The following is a 12,256-nucleotide window of genomic DNA, read 5'->3' on the forward strand; positions in this document are numbered from 1 at the left end:
AAGGATATTATGATGAAGGTTTCACAGTTCTGAAAGGCATTTAAATACGAATCTGACAATTTAAAAATTTGATAAAAGGCATCTACGTGAATTTCCACTTTATTCTTCAGTTAAATACCACCATCTGTGCATACCTCCATGCAGCATGAACACTTCATTGTTTTCAGAATATATTCTTTACAATAAAAAAGTTGGAATGCTTGCAATATTCAGATTTCACATGTTCATCATTAATGAATTTGCAATGTGATTCAGAATGAATGTTACCAAAAGCATGTCAAATAAAATTAGCACTGTTATCTTATTCAAAATAGTTGTAGAAAAAAAAATTGGCATCATTGTGTTTTGAATTACGAAACAAATAGTGAAAAGACACAATTAAAATTAATTATTTGGTTTTTCCGTCAAATCACAATGTATTTAAAATAAGATAATTAAAATATCATTCTGTGTTCCGTATCGAATAATCGATTTACAATTGGAACATTGATTATTCGATATGGAACACAGAATGATATTTTAATTATCTTATTTTAAATACATTGTGATCTGACGGAAAAACCAAATAATTAATTTTAATTTAATAAGTCACAATATGACGCAACTACACTATCTTATGAAAAGACACAAGTTTATACAGGGTGTTCTCTGGAATACCACGCACTTCATATCGCCATACAGCATTACAAGTAAACACTAAACACTCTGCTAAATTGTACACAAAATCCACCAAATTTATTGAGGAATTTGTCTCAGAAAATAATGCAAAGACCTACCTCTCCCCTGCCGCAGCTTCCCAGTTCGACGTTGTGCCAACAAAGCAGGCAAGGTGCTACCACCAGCCAGTTTATCCCTACTCGGATGTCAGTAGTCTGAAAGAAAGCGTTCTGGCGTGGCACGGCAGTGTTGTACTGACATCGGCGTGCGACGTGATTGTGAACGAGGGAAGAATTTTTAATTTTTGTTGACAGCGACAGCTAAGTGCAAAGTGCTGAATCAATTGTTTCTGATCGAATATTTCACTGGTTCTCGATCACATCATACACAATCATCAGCTCGCTGCATTATCACTATTTATGATGTTTTTAAATAACATTATTTGTCCTATCATGGGATTACTTAGAACTGGTAATGATCTGTTTTGTTCTTGAAATGTATTCATTTAATCTATTTCAGCAAGCAGATTCATTAGTAATTTTTTGTACAAGAGGACAGTAAAAAAGAGTTTTGTGCGCGCGTGTATATATATATAAAAAGTTAAATGCATTAACATGGAACTGTGAAAGAAATGAGCAATTGTTTTATGTAATTATCAAGGGTTTGATCTATAGATTTTCAAGAAGTTTCTGAAAACTGGCAAATTTCACGAAAATCGGTATAATTCCGTAAAGGACCTTCAGAACATTATTCAGAATCTCTCCACATCCGATTCTAGAGCTAGAATTCAATACCGCTCATTATTCTTCATTTTGTATTCTATCAATAATTATTTCCTAAATATTTTACAACAAAAAAATACTCACTGTGTACAATATATCGTTATATAAAATGTTATCTACAATTTTAGCTCATATATATATCACACTTTATTGCTTTTAAGCAATATCAAATGTTTGAGATTGTCTTTCTGTGATGTAAGATGCAGGGACATCTTCTGGATTTCCTCGTCTTCCGTTTCACATTCTATGGGCACATAAAACTGATACAGCAACGCAGGCATGTCCACCCCACTTCCTGAACATTCGGGTTCTGGTTTACAATTAAAGCAATGCTCACGTGATGCACAACAGAAGCAACACACAATACAATACAAATCTGGTAAGCCTGACACTCACTTGTTCATTGTCCATATTCAAAGTGTTCTTGGATGAAATTTTAATTGAACACATAATTTTTTCCTTATTTTACATAATACATATTATATCTACACATACCCATATACACAGAACATTCTTTTTTAACATTGAATAACGTTTATAAGATCACGGTACACTCGACGGAAACTGTAAGATGTAAGGTAACGCTGGTGTGTAACTTCTTCAAACGCCAATAACTCGAGACCTAAATTAAAGAGTAAATAAATGGCTTTTTCTACACGATGTTTAATTTATTCTATAATGCATATTTTACACATTTTTGAAATAATTACCCAAAACATGTAATAACTATAACCTCGTTCCTTAACTTCAACCGCTTGCCACGTCTAAAGCGTAAGAGTTAGATCTGGACATATTGCGAGTGAAATACGTAAATAAACACGATCTTTTCAAATTTGCAAACAGATTTCAGCTAACTCTTACGGTTTGGGAGTTTTGGTCATTTATTTGGTAACAAAGAACGGTTCTAGCGTGGGTGTGTCGAGTACATGACGCAACACACAGATGAGCTGTTTGCGGATGACGTCACGTATAGATAAGATGGCGGCGGATGACGTCACGTATAGATAATATGGCGGCGGATGACGTCACGTATAGATAAGATGGCGGCGGATGACGTCTCGTATAGATAAGATGTAAAGGTATACATTAATGCATGAATAAAATTTTATTTCGGTACCAATATACTTGTACAGTTAAACGTTATTCAATGTTAACTGGGGAACCGTGGTTCCACTGTCAATTTTTTTAAACTTTAAGCTCCACTTCATTATAAACAATGCCAATGTTCTGCATTAGCCTCCTACCCAAATTCACTAGCACCATACAAATACCGATAAAAAATTGTAGTAATGTGGTTAAGTAGTTAATTCATTTACAGTTTTGCAGAAGAATGTTGTCATGTAGTCAAGTTTACCACACTGTCCAACATTTCTACTACGGGTCTAGCAAGATTCTGCGATTACTTATAAAACTTCATCAGACGCAATACTTTCATCTTCATGTTACGACTTCTTTCACATTTTTTCTTGATGAATGTGAATTATTTGTAGTATAACAGAAGTGAGAAAAATATTGTTTTAAAGATAAAATAGAGCAGTATATATCGAAAATATCACCTCAGAACTGACTAGAGTATCAGTACAACACATATTCAACATTGCCCAATGTCTGAGGTATATTTGATACATAAGAATTTTCCTTATTTGATCTCATTGTTTCTTGTGAAAGTCGTGAAGAAGTGTGAAGGGGAAAAGACGCACTAACATGTTAAGAAGGGAATAAGTAAATTAGGAATACGTTGCTGCACAGTGACCCCCAGTAAAATAAACACATTTAAAAATGGCATCGAAGCGCGTTACAAATGAAGAGAAATTATGAAAGGCAGAAAATAAAATAATTGCCTGTTAACATATTTTACATATTTCTGCAAGGTTACGAAAATATCTGGTATGCAAAAATCGGCGCTTATAGAGCGAGTATTTAACAGCATAAAACAAAACATTACAAGCAAAATCGCAATAAAATCACATTATCAAATAAACCAGCATCGACAGAACCTGTCGTCATATCACTCAGTTTATTAAATTATATCATTATCCTCTGTGTTCATCTTTATGATGATCAATAACGACGTCACTAAGTTCTGTGATCGTGAATACGAAGCTCGCGGCTACTGGGTCAAAATATTAAAAGTAAACAAAGATTTATACACATTTTAAAATATCTTGGTTAGTACTACTGGAAGACAATAAACAATATATTCAGGATTGTTACTCTAATGTTATGATCACCACACACACACACATTTGCTATTTTTAATTAAACTTCAAGTAACTAGCATTGGTTCCATATACCAATTATATATTCATATGAAATGTATCATAAACACTGTGATCCTCAAGAAAAATCATATCTCATTCTATTAAAACTTAACATGTAGGTAAAAATCAGAGATTCTCTCAAGAACAATCAGCTTCAGCTCGAAGATTCATTATCAACGCGGTCCGAGACTCCGCCGTCCTCCCTTTTGGTTATTAACAGACGGGAAGATCTGTCACGTCTGGTGTGAAGGAAGGATGTATTATTGCTGTTAGAAATTGAAACATGCCTACACTTTCTTCCCAGTGGCCATAAAATTAAAAGACGTCACGCTCTAATTAAGGTCGCATCACAAGACGTTTACACTGTAAGATTTACATGATACAAAATATTCAGAATTCAGCCCAGTAACGTTTACCTTCCTATCATTAGCTGCACTCCTATAATCAACCAATTTTTTTGAAGTACTGTTAAGTACAATTTGAATTAATAGAACAAAATACCATGTTGTTCCACGACAAATAAACACAAAAAAGTTTAAATGTCCTACCTAAACTGTTCAGATTTCCTCAAAACTTGCACAGACTGTACTTTCCTCCAAAATCTTAGTTTTTATGCCAAACAGTAATTCAGCAGCAACGCTAAAAAAAATTACAAAAAATTACTTTCTTTAATATAAAACATTCCTTAAAAATTTCCGCGACTCTGGTGGTTCTACGCAGTTAAGCCGTAAGACTTATTTTATGCTTACTTTAAAGGTACGAAGGAACTCCAAACATGCTTCAAAGTCTTACGCTGAAGACAGCGAACTTCATACTCACCGCTTTGAAAACATCAAATCCTACGCTGGACCATAAACACTACTCTTCTCACGATTCTGGGTTTGATGCCCTAAGAAGTGGTACCTGAGGGTAAGTCGGAAAATCTTCAGCTTCAACGCGATCCTGTGCTTTGAAGGATGGATAAAGACCTATCTGATTGGTGCGAAGATTCTTGCCTTTGCTGTAACCATCCCAATGATTACCAGCGACGCCCACCAAATCACCCCGTTCAAGAGTCATCTCGTTCATGTCACGGGCATGATGCGGGAGAACGGCAACCTGTATGTGTGAGGACTGACCACCATAGTAATATATGTCATCCAGCGAGCGGAACCGTTTGGCCGCGTCCGGATACAGGGTTTGCATTATCTCATACGCTACTCGACACACCTGAAATGCAAACGTCAAAATACAGCATAGAGGTGACAAGGATCTGTAGTTCCTGTCCTTTAATTTTAAATTTCAAGTGGTCAATATGAAGCTAACACATGTTCAAATCGTGGTTTTCTGGGTTACAACACCAAAATTTTGTAGATGTTGACCATCATCAGGGTAAGAGACATTCAATTTGAGGTTAAATAAGTGCAACTATTGTCACTGCCTATCCATATGTATAAAAAGAAAACTTCATTCTGGTTTGAATGGGTTTTCATTATCTTTAATTAAGGCAACTTTTAATTAAACTTTGCTAACAAAATTTAACTTTCGCTTATGATTTACATAAGACAGTTCAGACAACCACTCTCTGCAGAAGTCCTTATTCAGACTACAAAAAAATTTTACAATAGAATTTTATTAATTTTATTATTGGGAAAACAAAACTTGGGTCCAAAGTTTTAATGCAAATTTATATAAAATTCATAATGGTGACTCTGAAAAACTCACAAAACATACAAACATGAGAAAAGGAATAAGTGAGACCTACCTGTGATGAGAAAGTGCAGACTAGGTAATCAGATAATGACAGGAAATGAATATCGAGTATGATGCCATTCAGCGATGTGTCCGAGTATCGTGTCGACACTGCCGCAGTCTTTGCCACATTTGGGTCACCCAAGATATCATATTCGGGATACCTGTCAAAAAGTAAAACACGTTCAATGGCAGTTCTTAAGATGACGCTAGTAAATATTTCCAGTCTTCATTTCCCTAGCATAAAGGACAAAAGCTATGCATCAATCATGACTAACAATTCAATTTTGCGAGCAGAAAATACTGTGTCCACGCTTTCACTCTTTTTATAAATAAAAGAACAGACAACCATCTGATTAAATTGAACGCACTGGTAAGAAGACTGATAAAGAGGAATATGATACAGGAATTAGGCAATTTGTTATTCTTTACCTCTTGTGTGTCAGTAAAATTTCCTGATTTTGTCCAGCAATCGCAGAATCATTGACACTTTCAGTAATGTGTACCTCATATAAATAGCAGTGTTTTGAAGTAACTTGTTAAAATTAAGACCACTTTTGACATGTGAGGAAAATTCTTACTTCTTCTGTGCTTCGGAAATGACCTTCGGATCGTCTGAAGCAAGATACACTCTCCGTCTATCCACCTTCTGCTTCATTTCTAGAAGACAGTAGTATTCATCCACGGCGGACATGTACTCTTCCAAGGGGTGGAATGCCGCTTCTGTTCCAACCTTGTCGGTTCTCCTGATATGGACACTGAAATGAAGTAAAACATCTGGCAATTAAATATTCATTCTATAAAAATGTCAGTGACCTTTAGTGAGTACAGGCACCTTCAAAGAACTTGCTTTGTCATTCCTGTGAACTTTCATCGAACGTCACATGAATATGATCATCAGTCTCAATTACATTCTCAGATAAATCCTAAAACTACATGTCACACTACTTAAAGTCTATGTTACTTGCCCGACTATAGGCCTCCTGAAGCCAAGTTTGACCGAAGCCTCTTGTATCATGTTACTTGTGGCCTCCTGTGGCCGAAGAATGAACTTAAGGAACTGACCAATCCACCAAACTATTGGATCACCGTGTAATCGAGCCAACCTAGGAGTCAGATCTTTTGGTACAGCCAAGGGCAGATAAGGAGGTCGCGGCGACAAAGAGTCCACAATCGGTAGTTCTACAACTTGAGTATCTGGTCTTCCTGAAGGAAATGGAATGACGAGCGTACACTTCAAGAAATAATTTTATTCTATTATACATTATGAAACATTCATAAGATATATGTCCTGCTTTGTACATGAAATAAATAAACATAAAAGTCAATGTAATATGCAAAATCACATAACTAACTAGATGGTTTACCGAACCTGAAGGTTAATCACCGAATTAACCAAAGCCCTCCACCGGACCCTGTCCTGGGCCAACAAAATCCAGTCTCCTTCAACTCCTATCTCCCATAGATCCCGCCTGAGATTATCCTCCCATCTACATCTAGGTCTCCACAGAGGTCTCTTCCCCTCAGGCTTCCCAACCAATTCCCGGTGCACACCTCTTGCCCCATCCATGCACGCTACATGCCCCGCCCATCTCATTCTTCTCGACTTAATCACCCTGACAATATTGGGGGAAGAGTACAGATTTTTAAGTTCGTCATTATGCAGGTTTCTCCATGCCCCATCGTCTTCTCTCCTAGGCCCAAATATCCTCCTCTACACCCGATTCTCAAACACCTGCAATCTATGTTCCTCCCTCTGAGCAAAATCACATAGAAATAAAAATTAATTTCACCACAAATGTTTGTATGACTGCCAGTATTTAATTGAATGAATTTTAAGACTGCTTTATTTTGTTACCCTCGATGACACAACAAGAAGGAAAGTATTACATGATACATATAAAGTACAATGAGAGGAAAATTAATCAGATAACAAGAATGTGAAGTAAGCTGCGGAAAAATGTAAATCGTGATAGTTTTTTCAAAGAAAAGATAAACTCCCTTATCATTCCCGCAGTACAATTAAAGATACTGTAGAGTTGTTTTTCAAACTACTACAGCAACATTTCTATCAAGAGAACCTTATAAGCTAACTCACTGTGACGTCACGCTAACAAACCTAGCAGTTGCGATCAGACAATTTACCTGGCCAGTGGCTGTGTGTTCTTCCTGATGGATCAGTGCAGGTTCGACTAACTGGCAGAAACACCTCTTCCCAGCCTGCCTTTCTGTAACGCCAACCTCGAGACTTAAGTATCAGGGTTCGTTCTGTGCCATATGCTACAGTAAAGCAATACACCAAATGGTGAAGTTGGCAACCATATCCACAGCCCTGTAACCCAGTGTATTTACTTAATTAAGTCTTTCATTCTAAACAAATGATGCAGAACATATGGAAAAGAGAAGAAAAAAAAATTAATTACTGCAGAGTGGAAGAAATTATACATGAGCAACTCTGTGACTTACACTCCATTATTTGTGTTACGGTCACTGAATCAAGGCCACATGGGCTGCACAAACAAGAAACACATACAAAATTTGGATCAAAATTCTCATAAAACATCAACACGTGTAACACTAAGATGAAGGAAGACAATAACTAATAGATTTAAAAAGAAATATGTTTTGATAATGTGGACTGGATTGAACTGGTTTAGACCAAAGTTATTTATCTTCATCTATATTTTTTTCACAGTATCACCTTGTTCAGATTGCAGACTAGTTTCCTTGCTGATCCACAGTCTTCAGGATTCTGTAGGTAATCGAATCGTCGCTGCACCAAGTCGCTCAGATCATTCGCTTCTTTCTCTCGCCAAGCACCGTACCCGTCTACTTCTGACAGCGTGTCTATGTCCGTAATCAATGACCTAGACGCAAAGTGTAAACATTTAGTACCGTCTGTTGTTCATATGACAGTCTTATCGGCAATATACAGGTGCAGTGTCGATGTTACTTCAGAATCAAAGAAAGGATTTGAAATTCTTGTACAAACTCAAGAAATATAAAGATTTCGGTCTTCTGGGTTGTTGCGCTGTGTAGTCTGGTCGATGTTAACCAACGTTACAGATGAATATTCATCGCCCTGATGACGGAGGCAGCATGACCTCTGAAACGTTGGTAAACATCGACCAGACTACACAGCGCAACAACCCAGAAGACAGAAATCTTCATACTCATTGCCCTGATGACGGAGGCAGTATGACCTCTGAAACGTTGGTTAACATCGACCAGACTACACAGCGCAACAACCCAGAAGACAGAAATCTTCATGCTCACCGCTGTGAAAACCTCAAATCTTCAAGAAATATACTATTCTTCAAATGCTTCAATGTATATAGTGAGTTTAGAAGGTAATGCAATATAAATTAATAATTGCACAATATATCCTGCCATAATTACACCATTTAGTAGTAAATTTCTGTAATAACATAAAAAATTGCTACCTAGTTTGAAAGTTATTAGGAGCAAATAAACAAACATGCAGCCTCCAGGACAGCAAACAACGCCCTATAAGAATAATTTTCCGTAACTCAATAATTTATGACGTACACGCTCCAAGCCCGAGTGTTACGTGCAGTTTCAGATGTACTCTCTAAACACGACCAACTAGCTAATGCGTAATAATTGCAAATACACTTTACACTGCCACTTATGATACCTCTTATGGACAACGCCTTCCTCAAGCACTCGAGTGATTCTAGTAGCAAGTTGTGGAGACAGAGCCAAAGCTTGCTTCTGTATTTTTTTCAGTTCTCCACTGACAAAGTACCACATCTCCTGGACTCCATTTGAAATCTTACGTCTCATCTGCTCATATTGTATGCTTGGTTCCTCTCGGGGCTCTGAAAAATAATAATGCACATTTAGGTTCTGTTCTTGACATAAAAACAAAACTTTAAACACCTTATTTAATAAGCAGGCAAAATTTTACACGGACTGCGTAGTAACCGAGTTCATATTATGTAGCTTCCTGTCCTAAACTTTCACTGCAAGATGTACCGTCTGAACTCAGCTAAATATGAATCCAGATATTCGACCCTCCCGTTTTGTGTCCCGATAACCCACAAGTAATTTATGCAATAACAACACCGCAGTTAAGTTCCAATTACAGACACAGGGTGCTAAAATAATATACCTCTATTTCAGGGCAAAACTGGGTTTTTTTTTTTACATAAAACACAGTAAAATGACTTAAATAAACACTGCAATACACTGCTTTTCTCACCAATTCCACCAAATTTTTCAGTGTCATGAGAATGTTCCAACAATTGTTCTGCTTTCTGCAGCCTTTTCTGCAAGTCCTGAAATAACACATCTCGCTGCTCTTGCTTCAGAGACGGATCTCTGAAAGAACAAAATACAAAGAATTTAGAAACATTATTATTATCGATCTTAATCGTAGCCAGGACTCGCTAAATTCTGGGTGACGGGTCACCGTAACACTTATTACATTCCGGTACCCTGTTCTAAAGATGCTCGTGAGGAAAAGGATTAAAATTCCTGGTTTGCAGTTTAAATTTTGTTAAACATATCACAGCTTCTGTTCACACTGTCACCAACATAAATGACTAGTATAATTAATAATTTGTTCCTGTATTGGAGCATTCTGCTATGTTCTCGAATTAATGTAAGAAATACGGTTTTGACTTTGGGGGTGAATGATAAATGGTGTATTTAATAACAGTATCAATTATGGTGGTTATTTAGAATCAACACATTTTTAATACCGAATGATAGAATAGATCAAATAGCTTCAGAAATGGGAAAGACTAGCATAGTTTTGCCTACCACAGTGAGATATATGACTATAATGCCTAAATACTTGACCCTCGGAAGTAAGTTGAGTCCAAAACTGCCATGACACTAGTCATTTTGCTGATGTGTGGCTTATGGAGATAAAACACACGTATGAGACTTTGTAATTAATCTGGTATTTGATGCAGTCATAATAACTTTCTGAATCAAATCAATGATTTTTAAAGCTTAGATGTAAAGCCAATGAGCAAACCAGTTACTTATATGCTGCAACAAAGCAACGGTTTAAAGAAGTGTTGTGAGGAACCATTTCTTACCCAACACTAATATCTGTGAAGAGGCTTCTGAGTTCAGCGTTTTGCCTCTTCAGGACTTCCAGGTCATGAAATGCACGTGCTAAGCGCTGAATTGTGCGGGAATCTGGTTCAGGTGATGATGGAACCCGAAATACAGGTGATGCAGCAAACAACACCAACACTAACAACCATATCACTAATAACACTAAGAGTACACGGCCCCAACCCACCTGCCGCACTAACTTCATGGCCTCATATCACTGTAAAAGAAAAAAGCACATAGATGAACATCATACCACATCCCAGAACAGTTTCTGCTCCTACAGTACTCTTTTGCAGATAAATTTGGTTTTGTTGGTTTGGAACAAACAATACCAAACTTTCATCAGAAGTACAAAAATGATAATATTTAAATGTACATCGAACAAACCGACAATTATGTATACAATCAAACAGAATCATGACTGCTTGTCATCATGATTCAATACACTGCTTCAATCGTTCACAGCCACTATACTCATAAAACTGACTCGGAAGTTGATATTCATTTCAAAATCTTACCTACGCAACACACGTCATTCCCAGAATTTCCGCTGTTAATGGTAAACAATAATGTATCAAAATAATAACACACATTTTATTGTAGAAATTAAACATTAATTAGTTGATAATACTACAAACAAACGGAAAGAAGATTCACTCAACGTGTGCTCAACATAATTTCCTGAGGGATCTTCCTAACCTAGATAATTCGTATTCATCCTCCATACGATTTAACAACCCCGTTCCTTCAAAAAAATGATTAAACAAATAGTAAAATTTTTAACTTACATCTGTTCCTAACGTCATCACACATTTAAAATTGGTATTACTGTTACATAAATCAATGCCAACATTTTCATCAAGCAATGAAATAATAAATAACATGAAAAACATATATCAAATCAATCTCCATTATTCTTTCCACCATACGTACAGCTGTTGGCACATATCACAGCCATTACCAACTTCGGCGCATTATACCTGGATCCAGTAACAGTGTTCTCGTGCTGGCGAACTACTATGATCTATAAGCCCAGTAGTAAACTACTTCCCATATTTAGCTTTCACTTTTGATTTAGAGTAATTGTTAATTTTATAAAACTTCCGTTATTAATGCTACTGTGTTTTTTTGGTTATTGTTTGTCCTCACGCTTAGATAATGTAATAATTATATCAATAAGAATAAACAAAACCAATTGATAATATTACGAGAATGGAAAACACTAGATTCCCAAAACAGCTTCCTGAATGTCGATCAGTTGGAAGAATAAGAAATTGAAGACCAATAACCCTTTAAAGCCTACTGGTAAATATCTGCCCCATCTGCTTAATAATATATACCTGCACTTTTTATGGTTCTTATGATTCTGAGAGCAAACAGCGATCATTTCCTTTAATAGAGTTAACAAACTGATATTCGCAATGGCGAAGTATAGTGTTTCCTTTGCGGTACGGACTGAATTTTGAATTCGGTTTTCCGATGTCGTTTTTAATAATATCCAAATGCTCACATGCTGTGAATGTAATGCCTTTTCCAAGCGTCGCTATGATCTGTGTCGGTTTTCCAATGGCATCCTCAATATATTTCAAATACGGCGTCTTGAGAGGGCGTCGCGGTCTAGACGATTAGCGTTTCGGCGTCGGTTTGTCACAATCGTTGCACATGTTTTCCCGAAGCTTGTAGTGGCGTCACATCGTCTTGAGGATTTTCTGGGTCATCTTGGCGTATCGA

General features: G+C 36.6%; 1 protein-coding gene across 3 annotated transcripts in view; it reads right to left on the reverse strand.

Moving 5' to 3' along the window:
• Positions 1 to 83: 83 nt before the first annotated feature.
• The window catches only part of FucT6 (alpha-(1,6)-fucosyltransferase 8), a 29,970-nt gene continuing 17,797 nt past the window's right edge, over positions 84 to 12,256 (reverse strand). Inside the window, exons 1-10 of one of the 3 annotated variants that reach the window (XM_022086873.2) lie at positions 11,314 to 11,495; positions 10,504 to 10,742; positions 9,657 to 9,775; positions 9,090 to 9,273; positions 8,133 to 8,298; positions 7,577 to 7,763; positions 6,400 to 6,637; positions 6,013 to 6,189; positions 5,445 to 5,595; positions 84 to 4,909 (exon numbers count right to left, since the gene is read on the reverse strand). In XM_022086873.2, the coding sequence (XP_021942565.2) occupies positions 4,568 to 4,909; positions 5,445 to 5,595; positions 6,013 to 6,189; positions 6,400 to 6,637; positions 7,577 to 7,763; positions 8,133 to 8,298; positions 9,090 to 9,273; positions 9,657 to 9,775; positions 10,504 to 10,730 (1,791 nt within the window). In that variant the 5' untranslated portion in view covers positions 10,731 to 10,742; positions 11,314 to 11,495 and the 3' untranslated portion in view covers positions 84 to 4,567. Of the gene's footprint in view, positions 4,910 to 5,444; positions 5,596 to 6,012; positions 6,190 to 6,399; positions 6,638 to 7,576; positions 7,764 to 8,132; positions 8,299 to 9,089; positions 9,274 to 9,656; positions 9,776 to 10,503; positions 10,743 to 11,043; positions 11,261 to 11,313; positions 11,496 to 12,256 lie in introns of those variants that run through there. The other 2 variants (XM_022086874.2, XM_022086872.2) reach the window with 2 other exon arrangements.

This window comes from Zootermopsis nevadensis, unplaced genomic scaffold (genome assembly GCF_977971745.1).
Source record: "Zootermopsis nevadensis isolate Lab colony 2312 unplaced genomic scaffold, Znev_1.0 Znev_ptg000032l, whole genome shotgun sequence".
Taxonomy (NCBI): Eukaryota; Metazoa; Arthropoda; class Insecta; order Blattodea; family Termopsidae; genus Zootermopsis; species Zootermopsis nevadensis.